The 27,698-nt window shown below is 33.6% G+C and overlaps 1 protein-coding gene across 1 annotated transcript in view; it reads left to right on the top strand.

Annotated features, from left to right (window-relative positions):
* The window catches only part of LOC118199710 (EF-hand calcium-binding domain-containing protein 6-like), a 100,950-nt gene that overhangs the window by 10,606 nt on the left and 62,646 nt on the right, over positions 1-27,698 (top strand). The window contains exons 3-4 of the mRNA XM_035371623.2: positions 15,923-16,050; positions 16,282-16,401. Coding sequence (XP_035227514.2) covers positions 15,923-16,050; positions 16,282-16,401 — 248 coding nt within the window. The remainder of the gene's footprint in view (positions 1-15,922; positions 16,051-16,281; positions 16,402-27,698) is intronic.

Genomic DNA, 27,698 nt, shown 5'->3' with positions numbered 1-27,698 from the left:
CTGACCTCTACTGGCTCCCCGCATTAGTTCTCACCAGTCAGAGTTGTGGAGTTGGTAGGAAAAATGACCGACTCCTGGAATTTTAAAGACTCTCACTCCGACTCCCTCATGTATATATAAACGTATACACATGGGTTATATCTTATTTTTTTATACAGTCAAAAGTCGTTAATTCGGACACCCATAATTCGGAATGATCTATAATCCGGACCTCAAAACTAAAAACTTTCTGCGCATGCGCCGCGTTGACACATGCTCATAGGTGTTTACGCGTGCGCGTAAGACCTTTTACGACTGCGCATATGAGTGTGCGCAAGTGCAGAATACGTTTTCGCGTGCGCGTTTTATGTGTAATGGACGTATAAGCTAAAATTATCTAATTATCTATTTCAGTTAATGTTGATGATTGCGTGGTTCCTTAATTTTCGAATTGGATCCGGCTTATTTTTTTTTGCAGACTGTAAGAGCAATTTTATAAAAGTAAGCTTAAACTTTCGATTATATCAAATAGAATTTCCGATATATATTTGTTAATATGTAAAGGATCTAAAGCGAAAGTATGTTTTGAAATCCGAAATCTATTTATCAATTTCACGCTGCTCGGCGCGTAATGAATTGGAAGTTGATCTGTCAGCACTATCCTTATCTTCAGCGCAGATGTTTTTATTTTATTTGGCTTATAATTCCTTACCAAATGTAGTATTTCATCTCGATATGCTCCGTCTTTGATATGATTTAAAACAAGTTCCTCGTCATTTTAATTCACTTCCGATAGCGAAGAAAGTGACAGAGGTTATTGAAAACGAAAAAATTTCGATTGACAAATTAGTCGGTGTTCTCGACACAGCAATTATAGGACTTGAACAGCGGAACTTTGTAACTGAACAAGAAATTATGTCTGTTTAATAGAATTAAAGAGAAAGTATTATCACATGAAACGAAGCAAAACTTAAACAACTTACATTGAAAGAACTGTTTAATAAAGTAAACAAATAAATATTAAGCTTTTTCTTTTTGCAAATTTTGATACCCTTTAGATCATAATTGTTCTTTATTTCATAAATTACGGTTTCATATTTTTAATTTTAGAATTTCTGCATGCCATCTTACGAGATTTAAACTGATGATCTATAATCCGGAAAAATCGATAATCCGGAATCGCCGAAGTCCCGACGAGTCCGGATTAACGACTTTTGACTGTATATAAAAGAAGTAATAGATGCTATAAGGGGAAAAAATTGATGGCGTAGCAAATTATTTATATTATGAAATGGAAAAACTGGCATTAATAATTTCTAAGAAACAGTATAGCTTTGGCAAGATCTTCTTTATTAGAGGACGTTAGATCCAATTTGATAAACTTCAGAGCTGAGAAGAGTTTTTCCACACTGACTTGAGTAAGAGGAAGAGCTGTTACTACATTTTTTAACTTTTCAGGATAAATATTTTAAGTTCTAAAATAGGTGTCTTTCAAAAGCAATCCTATTTCTTCAAAGGCCTTCTTTCTGGTGAAATCTTGTTTGTATTTTTTCATTTTTATATCTGAAAGCTCTTGGTTCTTTATTTTCATTTGCTTTGCCTTGGCTGTTTCAGTATTATACAAATACTTCTCGAAATCTAATTCATCAGTGGAAGAGGATGATAGAGACTCACTTTCAATGTTTGCAGTCTAACTGTCTTAATTTGACTACTCCAGTTGTTCTGAGAATAATTTCATTCTTAGTGAAAGTTCACAGCTGGCCTTTTTAATTTGTTCGTCACATAACGAAATTTGATGTTTCGGATCTACATATATTGAACACAGCAAGATCTCATTTTCTATATAAATACTTCTCGAAATCTAATTCATCAATGGAAGAGGATGATAGAGACTCACTTTCAATCTTTGCAGTCTAACTGTCTTAATGTGACTACTCCAGTTGTTCTGAGAATAATTTCATTCTTAGTGAAAGTTCACAGCTGGCCTTTTTCCTTTGCCTTTTTAATCTGTTCGTCACATAACAAAATTCGGTGTTTCGGATCTACATATATTGAACACAGCAAGATCTCATTGTCTAGCAAATTAGTTAATCATTTCTTCATTGAGGAAATGATTCCTTCTGCAATAAGCCATCCCATTTTAGAAAGAACAAACATCAGATTTTTCCATTCTCGCAAAAATAAGCCTCCTATTAATTCTTCAGATTGTAGCTTTTTTGTGGCTATATATGGTGCAGAAAGAAGATTCCACTTTTTTTAATAAGATTTTAATTCCACTTTTATTTTTCAGTTGACGTTTGTGGCCACAATTCACTTGGCAGTTTGTGCCTTTCTACAGAACATTTACATTTTTAAAATTATTGCAACGAGGGCTGTGGAGTTGGTAGAGAAAATGACCGACTGTGACTCCTGAAATTTTAAAGGCTCTGACTCCAACTCCCTCATATATATGTAAGCATATACACATGGGTTGCAGCTTATTTTTTTTTAATATAAAAGAAGTAATAGATGCTACAGGGGGAGAATTGATGACATAGCAAATTATTTATATTAATTAGCATTTATTATGAAATGGAAAAACTAGCATTAGTAATTTCTAAGAAACACCATAGCTTCGGCAAGATCTTCATTGATAAAGGACCATAGATCCATTTTGATGAACTTCTGAGCTGAGAAGTCTTTCCACATTGACCTGAGTAGAAGGAAGAGCTCTTACTGGTAGGGCTACTTCTTTTAACTTTTCAGGATAGATTTTTATAAGTCCTAAAAGAGTTGTCTTTCAAGCGCAATCATATTTCTCTATTTCTTCAAAGGCCGTGTAGAAATCTTGTTTGCATTTTTCATTTTTATATCTAAAGGCACTTGGTTCTTTATTTTCATTCACTTTGCCTTAGCCTTTTCTATATTATCCAAAAATATTTCTCAAAATCTAATTCATCACTGGAAAAGGATGATAGAGACTCAATTGCAATTGACTGTCCTATTCAAATTCTATAGTTGTTCTTAGAATAATTTCATTCTTAACGAAAGTTCATAGATGGCTTTCTTTGCCTTTTTAATTTGCTCGTCATCCAAGAAAATTCTGTGTTTCGGATCTACATATACTGAATCCAGCAAGATCTCATTGTCTAGCAAACTAGTTTCTGTTTTCTTCACTGAAGAAATGATTCCTTCTGCAATAAACACTCCATTTCAAAAAGAACAAACATCGCATTCTTCCATTCTCGCCTCCTGTCAATTCTTCAGATTGCAGTCTTTTTGTGGCTATATACAGTGTAGAAAGAAGAGTTTCAAATTTTGCAAGATCATTCCACAATCTTTCTGTTAGTGAAACATTAGGGTTATCTACATGTTGTAAATAAAGTTCTTAATTCTAAAAACCTCTTTATCATCAAATATGTACTTCCTTATCGCGTTGCTTGATCAATAATTGCTACTTTTCCTGCTCGCTTCCTAAGAATGGCAACAATTTTAGGAGTTCTTGCTGCTATTGCTGCTTACCTAAATTTACCAGTGAGATTTGTAAATAAATCAGTTTAATCATTAATGGCAAATATCACATTCATCCTCCTCCCCTTATATTTATTTATTAGTATGTCAATAAAATAGAAAATATCTATTTATTAATGTATACAGACCATAAATAAAAATAACTCAGCTTGTCATTAATTTTTTCAATTCATTTTAATTTCATTTCAAATTCAAACTGTCACAAAAAAACTGGAGTCAGAGTCGACCTGTTTTTAGCTACTCCAGCTCCGACTCCTTTTATCCTAAAATCTGCCTGACTCCGACACTACAGCCCTGATGGACAGCATTTTCAACTTATCTAGAGAAAACCATTCTCTGCTCCTCAGTTGGTGGGCAGGTGGATCCATTTGACTTTATTGAAAGGGGACAAGGCTTTAAGGAGCTTTAGACCAATCACAGTAAGAACGAGTCACGAAATTTATAATGCACGCTGACTGAAGTTCTAGGAATATTCTCCCATTATTTCACGCACATGGTATCACATGCTATATTTGTAGCTCGAAAAAATGGCACAAAACAGTATTTATGACCAAAACGCAGCAGCATATACTGCTGTAGTATGTGAGGGAAAATCCCGTTTTTAAGGGGAAAGTTAATGTAGGAATTTAGAGCTAAGAAATAAGATATTGTTGTGTAATTTTTCTGATACCAGTTGTTACGTTATTTTCTTCCTCACGTTCTTACAGGGTTCGTGTGGATTTGGAGTGAATAACGACGACAGCACTTGATGAAATATCGAAACACACTTTATTTAGCCAGTACTAATCAGGACAGCTCCAAAATCCCATTACAGTTGTCGAAGAACTACTATAAACACGCTGACACAATCAGCAACATAGCCTTCAGGTTATCAGGGCCCACCAGCGGCGGTACGGTAGAGTTGCTGAACGCAGGTAGTTCGATCCGAGGTTCGAATCCCTCAAACAGGCTGACCGCATTGGCATTTTCGTGGCTTTCTCCATGTGTACCGTGTATATGAGCCAGTTTTCCTCAAAAAGCCTTTCCTTAGAAACCAGTTTTAAATCGTAATAAAATCACACACACACATACTGGAAAAAAAAATCTGAAAGCCTTCAGATTTTAGATTATGCCCAAAGGGGCATTTTTTTAACGTTTCGTGTGTTACCTTTATTTATTAAATATCATGTTCTTCGCACTTAAACCATAAAATTCAGTTCAACAGCAATAACATATAATTTAAAAAGAGCTTATCTTTAGAATTTCTGGTACACACTCTAAAAGCACTAAGATGAAAATGTTTTTTTTTCTTTTCCATACAGTGTTGCCATTGTTCACTTTGAAATCGTTGAGTTTTTTAATCAAACACTTATAAATGCTTTACAAAATATGAAATAGATAATAAAACAAATTCCCAGTTCCAAATTTAGGCTTCCAGATGCCTATATTAGGGTGCAGGATTACGTTATTCAAAATGTCATGGCTCTAGGTACCGTTGTTTTATCACAGTGTGAGAAACATTCATGCATTTATACAGATTCTTCATTATTTAATTTCTTTAAATATAACACAGTGCGATAATGTTTGGTGGCAACAGCTTGAAAAGTGAAACACCACAAAATGGCAAAACAAAATGCCAAGGATGGAAAACATTTAATTCTAAATTGTCGTAACATCAGTTTGGCGCCCCTTGGATTCTGCGCCCGGTGACAGATGCCCCCCTCTAGCTACGCCCCTGTTTACAGTAGTGTGAATTTCACGAAATAATGAACAACAGTCCTTATTGTCTTCACAATATTGTTTGTAAGGTATTCCACTGTTATATTTTAAAATAAACTTAATTCTTGCTGTATATAACTCGAGTAGACACTTCTCAGATGTCTATCTTTTTATTAACAAAAGAAGGATTATGTGCTAGATAAATACTTATTATCTTCTACATTTTTAAACTATATAATTACAGTATGTAAGGGTTGCCCAAATGAAAAGTGGACAAGTTGAAGAAAAATAATACCTTTATTGTAAATCAAAAGAAATAGCCATGGGTGTTGAAACACAGGTCCCAGCATTGTGGCAGCAGCTCGATGCCTTTGCTGTAGAAAGATTGGGGCTGATTCCTGAGGAAGTCCTGCACGGCTTCCTTCACTCCATCGTCCGAATGGAAACGTTTTTCCTGTAAGGCTCTCTTAAGTGGTCCAAAGATGTGAAAATCACAGAGTGACATATCCGTACTGTACGGGAGGTGCTTCAAAACCTCCCAACGGAATGTGTTTAAGATCTTCTGGGTGACATGTAGGTGGTCATTGTCATGCAGAAGGATCACTCCTTGCGTGAGAAGGCCCAGCTGTTTGTTTTCTATTGCTTGTCGCAGTTTCGTCAGAATACTGCAATATTGTGCGGAATTGATAGTTCTTCCTTGGAAAAGGAACTCTATTAAGTGATTCACAACAATTGAAGAAAAATAAAAGTATCACTTTCCGTGCAGTTATCGTTGCTTTCAATTTCTGTTGTGAAGGAGATGAGCTCTGTTTCCATTGCATACTCATTTTCTTGGATTTGGGTGTGCAGTGGTGGCACCAGGTCTCATCACCCGCAACGATACGATCCAGAAATGCGGGATTCTCCTCATAACGGATCAAGTGCTGGAGACAGAAACCCATTCGTCATTTCTGATGATCAAGTGTCAGGTGTTTTTGTACCCATGCTGCACACACTTTGCTGTACCACAGATGTTTGTGGATAATGGTGTTAACTGTTCCTTTACTCAGGTTGAGTTCATGACTGATTTCATGGGTCATAACCTTTAGATTCGCTTGGATCATTTCATTAACGGAGGCAATGGAATCATTGGTGATCATTGTTTGCTTGCTTTGTTTGTTTGATCATTGTTGGAATCATTTGTTTGCTTGGCGTGGTCTCTGCAGATCCAATGTCATTTGCCGCCCTTCACAGAAACTTTTGCACCATATGTTTACAGCCGTACGACCTAAAACAGTGGTCGCTATACACTGTCACCATAGATGTCCACATTACATTCACCTTCCACAACCAGAAACTGTACTACAGTCAAAAGTCGTTAATTCGGACACCCATAATCCGGACCTCAAAGCTACAAACTTTCAGCACATGCGTCGCGTTAACGCATGCACATAGGCGTTTATGCGTGCGCGTAAGACCTTTACGGCTGCGAATATGCCTGTGCGCAAGCGCATAATATGTTAACGCATGCACGTTTAATGTATAACAAACGGTATAAGCTAAGCTAAAATTATCTAATTCGGTTAATGTTGCAGTTTGCGTTGTTCCTTAATCTTCGAATTGGATCCGGCTTATTATTTTTTGCAGACTGTTAGAGCAATTTTATAAAAGTAAGCTTGAACTTTCGATTACGTCAAATAGAATTTCCGATACATATTTACTAATATGTAAAGGATCTACAAAGCGAAAGTATGTTTTGAAATCCGAAATCTGTTTATCAATTTCACGCTGCTCTGCGACGGGGGGGGGGGGAAGAGACGCCGCAGCGCGCAATGAGTTGGAAGTTGATCTGTCAGCATTATCTTTATCTTCAGGGCAGATGTTTTTATTTTAATTGGCTTGTAATTCCTTACTAAATGTAGTATTTCATCTCGATGTACTCCGTCTTTGATATGATTTAAATGAAGTTCCTCGTCATTATAATTCGCTTCCGATAGTGGAGAAAGTGACAGAGAGGTTATTGAAAACGAAAGCATTTCCATTGACAAATTAGTCGGTATTCTCAACACAGCAATTATAGGACTTGAACAGCAGAACTTTGTAACTAATCAAGAAATTATGTCTGTTTAATAGAATTAAAGAGAAAGTATTGTCACATGAAAGGAAGCAACTTAAACAACTTACATGAAAGAAATGTTTAATAAAGTAAACAAATAAATATTAAGCTTTTTCTTTTTGTAAATTTTGATACCCTTTAGATCATAATTGTTCTTTATTTCATAAATTACGATTTCATATTTTTAATTTTGTAATTTCTGTATGTCATCTTACCAGATTTAAACTGATGATCCTGATCCATAATCCGGAAAAATCGATAATCCGGAATCGCCGAAGTCCCGATGAGTCCGGATTAACGACTTTTGACTGTAACGTGCGTTGTTATAATCTGGATGCATCCATGGATAGAACGACTTTCCTTTCACACAATTTAATCGCTTACAAACAGGTTTCATAGATAAATGCCATCTGAGATGCATACATCATACCTCCCCTTATATACTTGTTCAGTGACGCTGCTATCGATGCATTCATTCTGACGTTATCACATGTGTCCACTTTTCATTTGAGCAACCCTTATATATCTATAATTTCAGAAAAAGTATAAATAACCTTTCTTTCAGTAGAAATTGTATTCTGGTTTTCTGAATGTGGCTTCAAATATTCTCTTAGTGTATTGCAAATTAAAATAATTATAAATTTTGGCAATCTGAAACATACAATGAAAACATCTTCTGGCAGAGCAAAAGCATCAACATATTTTCTATAAATTCGCTGCCGATTCAGAGATCTATGACCATATTCATCACTTAAATACAAAAAAACTAGCTGCGAAAACACATACAAAGCCATTGTCTACTTAGAACATCAACAGGACAAGCCTGATTGACGACGGGCCAACACTTTTCCCAGCGCTTCTGACGACTTCCGTGCTCAGAGAATATGGTATGTCGGGCAGACCTGTTTTTCACTAGCAGCGACATCTAGCGGCCCACACGCTGATGCCGACTCTCGGAGTGTAGAATAGGCGTCCTGATTGCATTGTGAAAATTTGTTTACTAAACGTAAAAATAAGTGTGGTCGAGTATTACCCGAAAAGTGGATGTTTGGTGGTATATGTAGAAACAAAAGATTCATTTGTTGTCACTATTCCTAATAGAACTGGCTCTACCCTTCTTAATAAAATTATTGAAAACATTGCAGATGATAGCGCAAAATTTATTCTGACAGTTGGAAAGGTTACCAAACAAATATAACAGAAAAAGAAGGATTCCTGCTTGCTAATGTTAATCATAAATACAATTTTATTGATCCTGATACAGGAGTTCATATACATACAGTTGAGAGAATGTGGGGCAGTGCTAAATGGAACAACAAGACACATAGGGGGACAGCGAGACATCATTTAAAATTTTATTTAGTAGAGTTCATATGACAACAGCATCAGGTCAAAGGAAATAGAGACTGTTTTGAATGTACTGTCTGTCTATAGTAAGAACAGCTGTCACCAGTTTGTCTGCAGTTGTCTGTTGCCATAAAAACGAGCCCTGACCCATTTTTCATAGGGGTGTCTTGAAGATTTACTTTTCAGCCACCTTGACGTATTTAAAGATGATTTGGCGATATTCACATTTTGTTTTAGTTTCAAGTAAAATGCTTGTTGACCCTTTGCGTCGACCGCGACATCCAATTTCCGAAAATGAAAATTCGATGGGTAGATCAAGCTTTTGCAGTCAAGAAACGGTCTTTGATTTTGCCTTGTGAGGTACAAGTTGCTCAATTTGCCATCCCTCTTGATGTACAATGAGTAAAAATATATCAAAACAACTTGTAATGAAATAAATTTTAAAATTCATGCTTATTTTTGAAGAAAAATTTTAATTTTTACATTTAAAAAAAATCATGCTATTACAGTCAAAAGTCGTTAATTCGGACCTCAATGCTAAAAACTTTCTGCGCATGCGCCGGGTTGACACATGCGCGTAGACGTTTACGCGTGCGCGTAAAACCTTTATGACTGCGCATATGCGTGTGCGCAAGTGCAGAATCCTTTTTTGCATGCGAGTTTAATGTATAACGGACGGTATAAGCTAAAATTTATCTATTTCAGTTAATGTTGATGATTGCGTTGTTCCTTAATCTTCGAACTGGATCCGGCTTATTACTTTTTTCAGACTGTAAGAGCAATTTTATAAAAGTAAACTTGAACTTTCGATTATGTCAAATAGAATTTCCGATGCTGGAGCTCCCAAAGGATCTACAAAACGAAAGTATGTTTCGATGTCCATCAAACAAAAAGTGGAATTGCTGCAAAAAATGGATAAAGACATGAAGAAGGTGACAGAGAGGTTAGTGAAAACGAAAAAATTTCGATTGACAAGTTAGTCGGTATTCTCGGCACAGCAATTACGGGACTTGAACAGCGGAACTTTGTAACTGAACAAGAAATTATGTCTGTTTATAGAATTAAAGAGAAAGTATTATCACATAAAACGAAGCAACTTAAACAACTTACATTCAAAGAAATGTTTAATAAAGTAAACAAATAAATATTAAGCTTGCTTTTTTTTTTTTTTTTTTGTAAATTTTGATCATAATTGTTCTTTATTTCATAAATTACGGTTTCATATTTTTAATTTTGGAATTTCTGCATGCCATGTTACAAGATTTAAACTGATGATCTATAATCCGGAAAAATCGATAATCCGGAATCGAAGTCCCGAGTCCGGATTAACGACTTTTGACTGTATTTTGCTCCTTTTTTTGTTTGCTTGCAAAATCATAGATGACATCTTAGAAATCTACTTGATTGCCCCATTCTCTGTAGTATAGTATAGATGCACTTCATAAATGTAAAATAAATTAAATTTTTATAGTTCTCCCCTCTAGCTAATCTATTGTGAACATTCAAAGCAATTTCTTCAGTCTTTAAATGATGTTCTGCTATGTTTTTATTTCAAAATTTTCTGTTAATTTATTGCATTGAGTGTGCTTTAATAATGACTAAAAATTTCATCATTAAATGTATATGGAATCATCTGAAAGTAAAAGTGTTTATTTACATACCCATGTTCTCAATAAATACTTTTTGCGAACATTTCTTCTTTTCTCATACCTTCAAACTAATCCAAAAGCTGGTTGATTTAATGGCAAAAGGAAGTGAAAGTGAATTAAAATCAAAACTTCTTTTACCTTAATTACCAGTGGTTTGGGTTGGTTTATATGATTATGGAAAGCCTCCAGGGTTAAATGCCTAAGAGGAGGGATGCCTTTGTGGAGGGCTTCCTAAGGGAAACTGGCTCGTGTATACATTACACATGGGTAAAACTATGAAAACGCCTACGCAGCCAGCCCATTCATGGGATTCAAACCTCGGACCGAACTACCAGTGTTCAGTGACTTTACCAATCAGCCGCTGGTGGGCCACTTAATTACCAGCACACATTTATGTATTATGCTGCTTTTTATGGATACTGTAATAGCTAGTAACATAATAAAATGTTAAAATCAGAGCAAAATTAAGGTCTCTTAAATTATTCAGTTACCTATTTTATATTTAAAATTATACGAAATTTATATAATTATACAAAATTTGGCTATTATAACTGCAGTGAGCTTTGTTGCATTAACATAATTTTGTATTAATATTTTAATAATAAAACGAAACTTATTTAATTTTCATTAAAGATTAAAAATTATTTTTTAAGCAAATTATACCATGGCTTATGGGTTCCCAAGAACATAGTAATGGGAAATGAAGCAACCATGCAGTGTTCTTTATTATCCACAAGGGGGTTTCGCCTCTGCCGAAGGCTCATTGTTGCTCCCTTTTGGTAGTCTTTCATTTGTATAGTGGCAAAGAAAATACTGAACCTAGAAATATCCTCATAACTTGAGAGAGCTATCAGATGAGGAAGAAGGATGCCTTCAGGGAGGACTTTTATAGAGGTATAACATCTGAAAAGTTGTCTGAATCACTGTCGCAAGATTCCGTTTCTTCTGAATGAGAATCGAAATCGCTGCTGCCAGTTTGAATTATTAATTCATCCACTATCTCTTCTAGTTGTCCCAACAAGCATTTTCAAGTTTTTCCACGTGGTTGCATGTCATTCTCGAGAAGTGACTTCATCCAAAGCTTTTTGTGTTAAATTTTTCAAGCTTAAGTCCCCAGTCACATTCCTTTCCCTGATCAGTCTTTTAACTGATGACCAAACATATTCAATTGCATTTAGATCACAGTGGTAAGAAGGGAGATGCACAACATGATGCCTGTTTTCTTTTATGATTTTGGAAAATTTATAGATTTCTTTTTTAGGACGATTACATTCTATTAAGTTACACAATTCTGCTCTTCGCATTTTGGGATCACAGCATATCGTCGTCTTCATCAGCCAATTTACCATTCTTTGCTTTGTAGCATATTTCATGGGTGTCGGATCTTCAATTTTTGTGTGATACGGGGCATTGTCCATGCATACCACACTTTGGGGTCGTAAATTTGGAAAAAGCTTTTCCAACACCCATTTTTCAGAATTTCCATAGTTCATTTGCCCATGGTAATCCCCGCTTTGAGCTGATGCTTTATATACAAGTTGTGGAATAAATCCTGCAGAAGAGTTGCATGGACAACAATCAGTCTATTTTTTAACTGATATTTATCTGTGCGCACAAAACCGTATCATGCTGCCAACATTTCTTAAAAGTTAAATTGCTGTCAATTCATGTTTCATCGATGTAAATGATGTGGCATTCACTTGCACTGAGTTTCCTCATTTAGCGTAAATAATTGTTCCTCCAAAATACAATGTGAGGTCTTTCGATAAGAATTTTTCTTTTGTTAATGCATTTCTTAAGAAAAGATGCATGCAGCTGGAATGAAACCGAGAAGACAAATGATAAACTCTTTTCCCCTCAGCCAACAGTCGCCAAAAACAAAATAACAATAAAGCAACCCTTGGTTCGTCCCTATTTGAAATATACTAGCGACCGCCACCAGCCAGACACTGTGGCGGGAGCTGTTCTTGCCGTAGACAGACAGTATGTTAAAATCTGTATCGGCCAATTTTCCACCGAAATCCGATTGACTACTTTGATTTTAAATAAAGTGCTTTAATTTGTGGTTTGTCGCAAAAATTTTAGGTGTAGATTGTCAGCACTTAAAAACCAAATCTGCAGCTGCGGTGGCGTTAATTTGTAACGCCGCAGCGCGCAATGAATTGGAAGTTGATCTGTCAGCACTATCCTTATCTTCAGGGCAGTTGTTTTTATTTTATTTGGCTTATAATTCCTTACTAAATGTAGTATTTCATCTCATTGTACTCCATCTTTGTTATGATTTAAATGAAGTTCCTCGTCATTAGAATTCGCTTCCTATAGTGAAGAAAGTGACACAGAGGTTATTGAAAATGAAAAAATTTTGATTGACAAATTAGTCGGTATTCTCGACACAGCAATTATGGGACTTGAACAGCAGAACTTTGTAACTAAACAAGAAATTACATCTGTTTAATAGAATTAAAGAGAAAGTATTATTGCCTGAAACGAAGCAACTTAAACAACTTACATTGAAAGAAATGTTTAATAAAGTAAACAAATAAATATTAAGCTTTTTCTTTTTGTAAATTTTGATACCCTTTATATCATAATTGTTCTTTATTTCATAAATTACGGTTTCATATTTTTAATTTTATAATTTCTGTATGCCATCTTACCAGATTTAAACTGATGATCGATAATCCGGAATCGCTGAAGTCCCGACGAGTCATCATAATACAATTGTAAAATGTTCACCTTAAGTTTTATGTTAACCCATTTAATTTTTTTTATAGGCTAATTTAGTTTTTGTTAAGAAGACTGTAAATTAATTGCTACCCTCACATTTTCAATAATTCATTAAAATTTGGGATCTGTACTAAATGCAATGAAGCATTTTCAAAATTATTTATTCCTGGCATCAGAAAAAAAAAAAAAAAGAAAAGCACACACTGCTGAGCACAATATGTGACTTTGTTTGAAAATGGATAAAAAATACTGATTCAACATGAAAAATTATAACAAGCAATTTAATTTTTTTACAGACATGAAAATGGTAGATTTGAAGCGTGGCTCTTTATCATTATTATAAGCTCATAAATCAGTTTCTGAATTCTCGTACTTCCTTAAATAGATAAAAAACTTCTTCTTCAATGGCCAGACAGCCCAGGATGGGCCCTTGTGTTCTTCAGAATCGAATTCCAAGCTCTTCTATCCCTGGCCATGGGCATCCAATTGGTTATTTTTAAAATTCTTAAATCTGTTTCCAAACAGTCGAGCCACCTAAGTTTAGGTCTCCCTCTTTTTCGGGTGCCGAACGCCCTGGTCAAGAAGATCTTTTTAGTTACTCGATTTTCATCCGTTCTGCACAGGTGTCCTGCCCATTTAAGTCTCTGAATCCTTATATATTTTACTATATCTATTTCTTTAAAGGATTTATAGAGTTCATAGTTAGTTCTTCTTCTCCAGATGTTACATTTTATGCCACCAAAATTACTTCTCAAAAATTTTTCAAAGACAGAAATGATACTTTTAGGTTTTTCTGTTATTGCCCATTTCTCAGCAGAGTATGTAAGAATGAGTCTGATTAAGCTTTTGTAAATTAAATCTTCATTTTTGTGCTAGTGAAGTTAGACTTCAAGTGTTTTTTTAGACCGTAAAACACCGATTAGCATCTGTGACTCTACTACGGATCTCGGGCATTAAATCATTGAAAGTATTAACTTCTGATCCTAAATATTTAAATTTGCTAACAGTTTCAAATTTGTAATTCCCAATTTCAAACTAGGGACTGCTGTTATTACCACATGGCATGTATTTAGTTTTATTTTGGTTGATTGCTAGATGCATTTTGCTGGCTGCAGCCTCTAGAGATAAAAGATCACCTTCAGAATCACTTTCTGAATTCTTGTATTTCCTTAAATAGATCAAAAAGTTTCCAGCCTAATAAAGAATAAGTTAAAATATACTAATAAAGAATATATTAGTATATTTTATCAGTTTATTTTTCATAAGAATAGAGGAAAAAAATAATATCTAATAGGAAATACAATAATTTTTCTCTGTTTCTTTTGAAGTAGAGAAAGATTTCTCTATTTAAAAAGAAACAGAGAAAAATTATTATATTTTATTAGTTTATTTTTCAATAAGATCTTGTAACTCATAACACTTATCACATCATTTAATGAGCAGCTCTGTGTCCCTGAAATAGTGATCTGGAAATCCATCCTCAAAACATTCCATATCTGCCCTTTTCATGCTATCATTATCATTAAATTTCTTTCCTTAAAGATCAGTTTTAGTTTTGAAAACAGATCATAATCACTTGGTGCTGAACATGGGTTGTAATGTGAGGGGTTAAGCATATGAAACCCAACCACAACAAATGATCTGTTACCATTTTGAACTGAGGAAAGATGTCAAGGTACCCGTCTTGCAGAGAATTGTTTCATGTGAAGGTGTTCATGTAGATTGCACAAAAAAAGGTTGTTTTAGATACATCTAATCTTGCTGCTATATCCTTTACATTTAATCTCCTAGCACTCAGTATTTCATCTTGAACATGAGCAATGTTTTCCATTATCAGTGCCTCCAATGCTCAACCTATATGAAAATCACCTGCGAGTTCTTGGCCCATGGGAAAGTGTTTTATCTATTCTTTCACTATAGGAAGGAGACAAATCACCATACACACGATATAGGCATTGTTTTACTTCTTTGATATTAAGACCTTCTGTAGACAATTTATTCACAAAACAGTACTCGATTTGGCACTTACATTTTATTGCAACCATCTTAATTGAAGTCGCCAGGTTATCAGAATATTCCAGACTCTGGCAACACATGCACTAAAATTCGTCTTTTAAGGTATGTCACCATTTTTATATGCATTTGCATACTTCAATATTTAACCATTCTTAGGTGATTGGAATCATGCCACAGTGCTAAGTTTGTATGCAATTATCTTATTTTTTTAATGTAAATAGATTACTATGTACATGGGGAAATTAAGGTTCTGTTGTGTACACAGGCAGAACTCATATAGACAATGGAACCTTATTTAATATTTAAAACTTGTATTTTAAGTTGCTAAAGTGTGTTTTCTTGCTAAATGTTGGTAGTGTTTGCTGAGTTACAGTAAATATAGATAGTTCGGCTTTTTAAAAAGCTGCCATAATCCCCAACTTGCAGGCATTAAGTAACTTACAGAACAGAATGATGGCTTAAGTCATCATACTTTTTCTTCTTCAAAAAATTGCCAAATTGCACTGAGGTGGTTTGCATTAATATGTTAAGTACCCTTAATTTTTAATAGTTCAGAGCAAACTGACACACATCTCATTTCATTCAATAAATGGTCAAAAGAGAACATATGTGATTTCTCTTATAAAACTTCCAAATTTATTCATTTAACATTATAACTATGTGTATGCAAGAGGATTTTATTGTGAAGCAGTTTTTTTGTGTGTGAGGCCAAAAATGTTGTTGGATCAAGTTGCAGGATTCTTCAAGTATGTAACTTATTTTATGGCCATCCAACATACTGTATTAAAAAAAGAATGAATTATTGTTCTCACTTTATTTCCTTGCAGTTTATTATAAATTTATATTTTACTATTAATGTTTTGTTTCTGCATGAATTAATAACTTTGATATTTTTTTATAGCATCCTCAGCAAGTGTTTCATCTATTGCTTCCTTTCCTGAATATGATCTTAAAGCTAATCTGCAACCAGAAGTTATAAAGAATAGGTTATCTGATATAATTAAAAGTAAAGGTCCAGATTTGATTCAGGTAGCATAAAATCACACTGTCAGAGAAATGTAATGTTTATTTTGTGTTTGTAAATTTATTTTTTTTAATTAATTAATTTTTTTTTAATTAAAGTTTTACTAGAGAAGACACATTGGAGTTAATGAGAATTATTTGATGATTATTTTGATGCATTATATTATTTTTATGTTTTTATAACTGTTTAACATTCTAGTGTATAACTGTGTTATGAGCAAATTTTTTTCTATCCAGGCATGTAAGAATTTTGACCGAAGATCAACACGTAAAATACCAAAATCACAGTTAAGGCAAGTTCTGAGAACTTTCTGCTTTCCCATAACGGCTGCTCAGTTTGATTTATTATGTGAGGAGGTGAGATAATTAATTTACAATGTAAAATTTTAGATAAGTTATAAAAACTTACCAGTTTAGGGTAAAACATTTTTGTACTTATGGGAAAAGTATGAGATTCTGTTTTTATAATCAAAATAATCATTTAAATTCTTTTAAATACCATGCACACAGTGTGAAAGCAAATTTCATTTTGTGTAAATAATTTAGCTCTAGATTGACTTTGTGAGTTTCTTAACATTGCTGTAATTGCTCTGATTTTTTTTAACTAAAAAATACAATTTTTTATTGTAAATGTTTGTAACTAACTGTAGAATAATTAGGATGTTTTCACAATATTTTATGTTGCTAAATGCCAGTTTATTCAATTACTAATGATAGAAAGTTTAAAATAAGTTGGCTGTACTGATTTGTTACTTTTTATATAGATTGTTTATTTTTTTATGGTAAAGCTATTTGCCTAACAATAGCTTGAGGAAAACTTTGGCTTGTTCATGTGTTGAGGGAAGAAATGAAATTGCTTGCAGCTAGTCTCTTAAGTAAGAGAAATAAAAACTTTGAAGAACTATTCTGTTCTTTAATTAAACTCTTGGAAGCATTTAAATTTGCTTTTTGTCTCACACAATGTGTTCTGTCAGTCATGAAGGCATGTTCATCAATATAGGTCTAAAAAATTAACCCTGTATTGAAAAAATATTAATGTCAGACTTAAACGCATTGTTGCTGTTACCAGTAAACAACAGGTAGTCATCAGATGTCATTCTTGCAAATTTAGTAACAATAAAACATTCAGTAATTTGTTTTATTCTTACCCTTGTTTCCAATGACAATTTAAGCTACTTTATTTTTATTACTTTTTATTTGTAATGCTTTACACTGCAAAAATTGCAAATTAAGTAAATTGCTGTTGGAAAAAGCTTATCAAGCCAATTGCTATTGAATTCAGTTTTCATTTAAATATGACTTGTACTGTTCAGTAAAGATGCAGTTTCTGAATATTCCGATTTCTCACATTCTGAACATATTATACTGCTTTATCAATAAAAGAAACATTTATTTTAACATGAACTTTCATGGATAAAGAGTCACAAAAGATTGTAAGATGCGTAAAATTAAATCTTAAGTTAACATTAAACCTAATAGAAAAACTGGATTCAAACTAAATGTATTTTATGTTTTTCACCCCTATAATAAATAAATAAAAAAGAAAATCTGAAAACATTTCAGATTTTAAATTATGTCCAAGGGGGCTTTTTGTAACATTTTGTGTGTTACCTTTATTTATTAAATATCATGTTCTTAGGACTTAAACCACAAAATTCATTTTAAGAGCAATATCACAAAATAATTTTAAACTGAGCATATCTTTAGAATTTGATACACAGTCTTGCGGTGGAGATAAAAATGTTTCTTCTGTACAACCTTGCCTTTACTCGCTTTGAAATCCTTGAGTTTGTTAATCAAAAATTCTTTAAAGTTTTACAAAATATGAAATCGATAATAAAACAAATTTCAAATTTTGGCTTCCAGATGCCCATATTCACAGTAGGATTGCGTAATTCAAAATTTGATGGCTCTCGATACCATTGTTTTATCACAGTGTGAGAAACATATATACATTTATGCAGATTCTTCAAATATAATACAGGGTGATACTATTTGACGGTGACAGTTTGAAAAGTGAAACGGATATTCAGAGTGATTTGACGCAAAATCGCGAAACGAAAACAATAGTTCCCTAGGGACAAAGCTCCTTTGGACTAATAAAAAAAAATTAAATAATATATCAAGCTAGATAATTTACTGAAATGCTAAAAAAGCTGTAATCTCTATATTACTTGTAATAACAATTGAGTTGCTGGGTCAATAAAACAACTAGGCAGTGTAGTTTTAATGTTCAATACTTGTTTCAGAAGAGACAGGCTGTATAGAAGTTTTTATAACTGTCTTCCAATGTAAAATAAATACAAAGTAGATACTTTCTATTTATTTATGTTGATTTTTTAAAAATATGTTATGTATGAAAAATATTATGTTTTCAATGGATGCCTTTTTCTTCATGGAGTGTGAATATATTGCAAAATGTATGTGACAAATATGTGAAATAAGCATAAATGTATAATAAAAATGGATTTTTATTTAAAATCTCTTTTTTACTTAACATTTAAAAAATCTTCTTCTCTTTTAAATGTAATCCTATCCTTTCTTTTATTAAGAAAATGGCATTCTGTTGTTGCTTTTTTATTCATTTTAACTTTGCTTGTTTAAATAATTATTTTTCCAAAAGATGCAGAAACTTGCTTTCTGAGGAATAGTGATTTAAATCATGTTTCCCTTAAAATGCATAGAATTTTTTATAAAACCCTTCTTAAGGTTGGCTTTTGCCAACTTTAATGTAAAATATCTTAGTGTCAAAAAAATACTTCAATCAAGTTAATGCATAATTGTTATATAGGATGCTACATAAAATCAGTAATTGCCTAGCAGATGTTACATAGGATTGATGCACAGGACCAGTAATTATGGACTGTAAAGTGTCTTCAAACATTCAATTAATTTTGACGATTTTAAATTTTGGATACTATGGAATGTTGATAAAAATTTATTCTCAGTTGTGTTCCATACAGACGGTAGTAAAACTGATGACAAATTTTGGTTTGCTTATGTCATGTATGAGGAGAGTGTCAAAATTGAGGAGCACCAGTTTCATATTAGAAATGAATGTACTGTTTATATTTATAAACTTCTCTGTATTAGTTTTATAATTAAATGATTACTTAGCCAAGATAGACATATTTCTCATTACTCAGTTCTTCAAAAGTACCTCATCACATAATGATATTATCGTTAATTTACAGCAGTTTTTCGGGAATGTACTGGACAAGGGCATTTCAGTGCTTTTTACATTAGTTTGAGTGCATGTGGGGAAATATATGGAAACGAGGAAGCCAGTTAATTATCTTGCTAAAAATGCAACTAGAAAAACATTAATGCTGATGTAAATATTCCAAAATCATACTTTAAAAATATATTCATAGCTAAAATGATTGGACAACAAAATTATGATTATATCATTTACTTATAAGGGAGATGTTATGGAAAAGGTATTTTTGACCAAATTTGATTTTTCTGTGAAAATCTAAAAAGTAAGGACTAGCTCAATTTTAACGTTATATAATTTTTGTCTGGGCATGGAAAGTTTAATGTTTATCTTGAACAGTTTAAATTGATGTCTTATAATTTATGCTATTGGGATCTCGGAATTCAGCAAAGCATCTTCCACTTACTTTTTAAGTGCTCCCAGCTTAATAATACAAGAAATACATTAAACTGTAGATTAAAATTTATTGGAACTAATTGACCACCAAAATCATGAATTTCTCTGCCTGCAGCCTGCCTTGCTTTTGATGACTTTGATGCTTACTCTAAATATTCTAAATGATTTTCTCTATATTTGCTTTTTGAAAGCTTTCTTTTTTTTAATCATATATCTATGATTTAAAGTTGATCTGTTTCCCTTTAGTTACATTTTTTAAGCCTTGTGTGATATTTTGTAGTGCATGGGGAGAGTTTTTTTCTTTAAATAATAATAATAATAAAAAAAAAAAAAAAAAAAGTATCTTGAGAATTTATTCACATTGAGAAAATCAAGGCCATCTTTGTCTGATTCTTGAAGAATTAGAACGGTCTATTGTTTAAAGTAATAATTTTGCTGTTCATAGCTGAAATTCATACTTAGAAGGGTGAAAAGAAAATGCAGTTATATTAGAATGATGGTAATCAGTTGATCGATCAACCAATACTGCTCACTAGGTTTCTGATACTCAATATTCCAAGAAGCTATAAATGCTAATGCCAGTTTTTTATGAATTTACTAGCCGCTATGTGGCCAGCCTTCATCTGGCTTTTAAACATACTGGAAAAATGCCTAAAAGACACACCTGGGACCGATGGCCATGTAAGTTCTTCTAACTTTTTTCTCTTTGTTAAGATTCCAACCCTCCCTTGCATACAGCCCTGATGTATCTCCAGAAAAACATATACATCTTGAATTTTTAGCAAACTGATTGCATGAGATGTGCATTAAACGTTTGTTAAAGCATAATTTATATCCCCCTTCTTAACCACCACCATATCTACATAAAAATTATATAAAAATTCTACAATAAAATTAAAATTTTTTAAACAGTTTCTTACTCGACAGTTTGAATGATTCTTTTTCTGAAATATTGAAATGTTATAATACTTTAGGAATCTTCTGAGTAAATGTGTCAGCAGTCACATGGCAACCATTTAACTTGTAAAGCAAAGTCTTTGACCTTCGTTTCAGGCATAGGATGATTTTAAGCAAGTATTTTATAAAGTGTTAACAGTGAGTTAATTTATGGCTATTCTTAAAGGGCTTCTGGATACACAATATTAAATGTTTTCCCTTTGGGAGCAAAGATGTAAAGATTATCCTTTCTTCCCACTCTAGAACAACCTCCATATAACTGGCTGTGTGAAAAACATGGACTTTGTAGATTTAGCCCAACAACCTTTAAAGACTGTACTTGTGCCTTGTTTATACTTATTGCAAAACGTAAAGATATTGGGAACTGAAGCCGTTTAAAATGAAATGGTACATCAGATGGTATAATGGGAATTCTTGGAATGAACACGTCTTTTCCTTTTGCATGACCAGTTAAAATAGTTACTTCAATAACATTTTTCATGAGCTTCTTGACAGATAATCTTGTACCATTGCAAAGTGAAGGGGGATCCAAATTTCTCAACAGCATTATGGGTGCACCAACTTTCAACTCTAGAATACTCCAGGCAGTTCCAAAGAATTCAAAAATTCAGTTGGGTAATTTACAGCCTCATCTATAGAACACATAGTATCAACTGACTTGTAAATTTTAACACTGCCTGGCAACTGTCCTAAAAGTTGTTTATTAATCGCTCTCACTGTATCATTCTTTGGTGCAAGAATGGATCTTTCACATAGCCAGCTGTGATCGGTGAAGTTCTGTCTTAAGTTAGGAAATATTGCAAGTAAAAGGTCTTGGTGGCTTTTCACGATGTTTCCAATACATTCCAGTGATATGCATCCATCTTTTTTATCTGGGGTGAAGAATCCATTTCCTAGTCTCAGCAAATTGTCAGCAAATTCTTGAGCTGTAGTATCTCCATTAATCTGAACTCTCATATTAGTTCTAAAATGAAGTCTGTGAATTTCATTCCAAATATATGATGATTTTAAGCATGCATGCATTTGATCAGCTCGTGTCCCCCCATGGAACAACGGGTAGTGTCTGTCGAAAATCTCCGGCAAGTACCAGTGTAATGCCTCCCATTCTTCTGTTATTATCTCTCAGGTCTTGCAAAGTAACATCAAGGGCTTCAAATGCAGCTTTATGAAACATTGTACATTCATCCCATACAACTAACTTGCACTCTTGCAGAATTTTTGCTTTGGCAGAACTTCTAGAAATATTAAATATTGGTGTTTCGGTACTTTCCAGGTTTAATGGCAATTTAAATGATGAATGAGCTGTTCTTCCTCCCATTAGCAACATAGTAGCAGCAATTCCAAATGATACAACAGCCAGCACAATGTGTTTCTTAACTCGTACTTTTGCCAGTATAAGATTAATGAGGAATGTTTTCCCAGTACCACCTGGTGCATCAATAAAAAAAATACCACCATCTTGATTAGAAACTGCGGTCATAATTATTTCAAATGCTTTCTTTTGATCTGGAATCAGTTTCTTTTCATGTTCTAAGCATTTTGTAAGTTCTTGCAAATTGTAACTCATTTTATGACAAATTTCACTGTGCATTGTAGATTCAACATTTCGCTTTGGTTCAGGTAACCCGAATGACTGCAAGTTTTGTTCACCTAAGAAGCGAATTTTTTCCTCAATCATGATAAGAGCTCTGTTGTAAATTTCTTCATTATAAGCGAGATTCATATTATTTTTTGAAGCCTTGATTGATGCAGTAAGTCTTCAGACAGGCTATTCTTATGATATGACCACAACTGATGAGGATTTGACATGGCACATGTCTGTAACATAACAGCAAACAGATTTCGTAGCATTCTTGGGGAGCAAGTCACAGCAGCTTCTTCCAGTGTTGCATTCCAGTGTTCATCATTTTCCAAAAGTCCTCTAACTTGGCAAGCTTCTTTATAAGTTTTTCATACTCTTCCTTCCACTGTTCGCAATTCTTGAAATGACTTGGGACCTTGAACTTCATGCAACAACAATCTCGGGTGAAAACATTCGGAGTTGTTTAGATGTATGGTATACACTCGATTCCAGGATGATCAGGTACATTGTTTCCAATTTTACGCCTGTTCCATTTCTTGTTTGCATTGTTCCATGTATAGTTATTTGGCACTTGATGATACAGTAATGTATGTGCAAACTCATCTTCAGTACAAAGGCGGAAGAAAGAGATCAAAGTTGTTTCTTGAGGAGCCTGAGCCCGTTCAATTGCATTAGCAGAAGTGAAATATACTCATTGTCCATTCTCAAGGTGGACACTTAGATGAATAACAGTCAGATAACGCTCATGAATCAAAAAGTTCAGAATTCTCCACACAGCCTCATTGCTACTGATATAGCTTCCCATCTCATATTGGTGAACTTCATTTATTTCATTTCCAGAAGTCCTTACATCAAAAACAGACATGTCAGATCCTTTGTTTACGTATTTACATACATACTTTATGGACCTCACTGAATTACATGATTCAACGTTTATATGAGCATTGAAAATTTTTGAGAGAAGAGGACAATAGGGAACAATCCATCTATTGTCCACCAACACTTCACACCTTTGAACATTGATGTTTGCAGTAAATCCTTTGTCTTTTGGCTGTCTCTGACAATAAAGTGGGTATCTATCTTGTCCTGTCTGTGTTTCTCTCAGAAAATTACGTGGGTATCTTTTAGTACGTTTTCCATTCGTCATGCATGGAAAATGAGGATTGACGAGTCCACACGTGCCATGAACCATTTGTGTAGTTATGCATTTAAACAAATGTTGATCTTCATTTGAGTTTGGTATTTCCGCACTAATGAATTCATCGACTCTCTGAACATGTATTTTTTTCTTTGAAACATACCAGAATGTGAGCATGAGGGAACCCTGGTTTCTGCCATTCAATTGTGTACATGTGACACTAAATGCTGCCAAAAATCTTTGCCTTCACAAGGAGATTCATCATGATCTTTTGCTTTTGGTAAAAACCCTTGCAAGTAAATCGTGGTGGTCTTGTGGCTTTTGTCCTGGAAAGAGTTCATTCTTGATTTCATCCAGAGATGGATTACATGTGAAATTAATAAAGAGATCCGGTCGACCATAAATACGCACATAAGACATTGCATCTTGAGTTCTTTCATGCATATATCTTGGACTTGCAGTGAAGGTGGATGGCAAGATGATAAATTGACCGATGTCAGTGACGTTTCCTTCAGTCATCACAGCATCTCTAAGATGAATATATTGATCGACTCTCACTGCTTTTTGATTAAGTCATACATATATCTTAACCTTTCCGACCTATTTTTGCATACATATCAACCATAAATTGTTGGAAAAGGGTTTTGCATCGCAATATTATATTGAAATTTGAAGACTGCACCATAATCCTGAATGCATAAAAATCCATTAAACACATCCTTTTTTTGTGATGTTAATCCAGTAGTTCGGTTAATTTGATAGAGTTCGAAGTGGTGTCCATCCTCTCCCTGCCAAAATATTAAAGGATGCTGTAGAGCATCATAAGATCTGTGTGTATCTGCAATTTTCACAACATTGCTGTTTCGCAGTTCCAAAACTATATCTCTCACTCCGTGCTGTTCCCCTGCCATGATAATTGAAACTTCTGACATTGCTGGAAGATTATATCTCCTCTGATGTTCACCAGGTGGGGTTCTGTCTGCCAAAATCACCAACTTTAATTCAGGTGCTATTTTTTTCTAGAGCCGTTTTGAAACTCATGATATAAGTATTTTCCCAATGCAGCATTTCTTGTAGTTGGAGAACCAATTCCTTTCTTGCTTGTGGAACATTTCTACAATGTTCTTCTGCTTGCTTCCCTTTATCGCTTATAAAATAAATCTGCAAGAATTTAGGCTGCTCGCTTAGTAAAGGATGTACACTTCCAATACGATGATAGACTTTGCCCTGTATCTTAAATGTTGGCATGAAACCACATTCTCTGATTTCTTTTGTAGTCCTAAAAGAGGTCATTTGGAAGCACAAATTGTAATGTCGGATGTTGTCTTGAAAATGTTTGGCTTCTCTGGAGTCCGAGGTCAACAACCTACATAATATATCTAGAGAGAGAGAGAGAACGGAGGACGTGGGCACTATCCCTTTATCAAACGGTTAATTAGTATAGCACCACGTCCACCACTATCTATAGCACCCCTTCAAAATACATAATGCCACCTGAAAGGTATTCAACGTGCACGACAAGACATACAATATAATATGTTACAGAGTTACAGATTAATATTCAAGATACATAACTGGTACATTACTGAAACAAACATGACAGATGCTGAACTGATAAATGGCTGATATAATACTAATATTAACACTGATTAATACTGCTACAGTACTGATACATTGATATAACACTGAATATTATTACTGATTAAATGGGAATGATTTTGCACAAGTCGGTAAATAAATCCACGAAATTATACGTTACAGAGATCCCCCCCCCCCAAAAAAAAGAAAAATGAGAATTAAAATATCATAGATCAATGTTCTACTGTTACATTACTTGTACATTACTGATGAAATATAACTGATACACTACTGATACAAGGCTGATATATTAGTGATACAATACTTTACTGATTGTAAGACTGTTTTTATTGCCCATGCGATATATGCACGAGCAAATATGCATATACAATACTAGTATTAATACTCATACAATACTTAACTGATATTAATACTCATACAATACATTACTGATATTGATACTCATACAACACTTTTATTGGTATTAATACTCATTCAATACTGACTAATAGTGATTAATTGTAAATGGGAAATACTGATACTGATACAATACTTTACTCAATTACGACTGTTACATTACTGATACAAATGTGGATATATAATATTTAAATGTTACAATACTGATACAATACTTTACTGGTATTAATACTAACACAATACTGATTAGTACCGGTACTATACTTTGCTGGTGTAAGACTATTATATTGTTGGTACAAATTTGCATATAATCCATACGGAATAATATATAATATATCTAGAGGATCCATCAATAAAGGCAGGTGAACTTTTCCAGCACTGCAACACATACCTTGAGTTTCACTTTTCCACTTCATAGCAGCACAGTGCTAGCATCTTTTTGACATTGATCCAATGTCACATGCTGGATCAGAAGCATAATCCACTGCTGGATTATAGAAGAATGCTGCATTTTCTTTTTCTCTCCATATCTGCAACCGAGCAGAAGCAGTAGCAAATCGATCCTGTTGTAGTCTACCTTCTCTTTCTTCAGATGTTTCCCTTACCCTTGCTACTGCTCTAAACATCTTATCCCTTTCTTTTCTTGTTTCTCTTTCTTCAGTCATTTCCCTTGCCCTCGCTGCTGCAGTAGTATTCCTATTATTTTCTTGCTTTCTTTCTCTTTCATTGGGTGTTTCCATTGCCCATGCTGTTGCTGTAGTATTCCTATTATTTTCTTGTCTTGATTCTTTTTCTTTGGGACTTTCAATTGACCTTGCTAGTGCTTTAGCCCTCCTATTATTTTCTTATCTTCTTTCTCTTTCTTCGGGTTTTTCCATTGCCCTTGCTACTGCTGTAGTATTCTTATTATTTTCTTGTCTTGATTCTCTTTCTTTGCACGTTTCCCTTGACCTCGCTAGTGCTGTAGCCCTCCTATTATTTTCTTGCCTTATGTTTGTTTCTTCAGGCCTTTCCCTTGCTGCTGTTCTAAATATTCTATCCCTCTCTCGTCTCGTCTCAATTCTCTTTCTTCGGATGTTTCATTTGCCCAGGATAATTCTCCACGTTTTCTATCACTTGCTCGTCTTGCACACAAACATTTCTTTTTTCTTGGTGGCTGAGGCATATTTTCAAGAATCTTCTAGAAAATATTCTGAAAACGCAAATAATAATTAGAGCAATTTTATTACTTTTCTCTCAACATATGTCCAGTACCCGAGAAAAATATTAAATTTTAAAACTGTGCAGAATTTCGCTGTGCAGAACAACTTTATTAAAAAAAAAGCAATAAAAATGTATATATATAAAAAAATTACAGTGAACTAATCAGTATCCCTTAATACAAATATTAATTATCCTAATAAATTAATTAACCAACTTCCCTTTGCAAAATCTTAAGAACTCAAATGGTATAAAGGAGGTTAAGAACTTTCCTAAAAAAACCACTCAGTACTTTTCAATATCTTAAAAACAGTGAAATGAGCAATGAATAACATAAAAGAATACAAAAAACAAAAAATTCTGAAAAGAAAATTATAATTAATGATATTTTATCTTATATTTTTGAGAGAAAAAAATTACAATGAAATAAGCTATATCCCTTAATACAAATATTAATTATCCTTAAGACACAATAACACGCCGAATAAATACTAATTCAGAAGTCAAACAACAAAAATCAGTGTTAGCGTTGAAAATATAATGCTGATTTTTGTTGTTTGACTTCTGAATTAGTATTAATTATCCTAATAAAAAAAATTAGACAACTTCCTTTGAAAAAAAAATCATGAAAAACTTTTCAATATCTTACAAGCAGTGAAATAGGCAAAAAATAACATGAAATAAACTCAAAAAACAAAAAATTCCGTGCATAATTTTACTCTGCAGAACAACTTTATAAAAAAATCAATAAAAATGTATTATATAACTCATGTCCATAAATTAAGGATAATGCAAAATCATGCAAAGAAAGAGAAGCAAAACAAATTTGACTTATTTATAAAGCTTATTTATTAAACAAAAGGTAAAGAGCAAAAAAAGATGCTATATGTTTGATATTATTAAAAAAAATAGCGATTTTTTCTCCCTGGAGCAAATTACAAAAAAAAAAAACCATTACATGGTTGGTATGATTGTTAATACATTGTATGTCTCCCAGACGATGCAATACAGTCCGTACAACACCTAAGCATGCTGAGTATCAAATTATCGATCTGATCTTGAGGGATATTACATCACTCAAAAAGCAATACTCTCTGAAGTTCCGGTAGACATGTAGGAGGAGGTTGACGGGCTGCAACTCATCGGCCAAGCATGTCACACATGTTCTC

The sequence above is a fragment of the Stegodyphus dumicola genome, chromosome 10 (assembly GCF_044657685.1).
Source record: "Stegodyphus dumicola isolate Sdum_Otavi_A_Nest chromosome 10, ASM4465768v1".
NCBI classification, from domain to species: domain Eukaryota; kingdom Metazoa; phylum Arthropoda; class Arachnida; order Araneae; family Eresidae; genus Stegodyphus; species Stegodyphus dumicola.
This window is presented reverse-complemented; position numbering and strand designations above follow the sequence as displayed.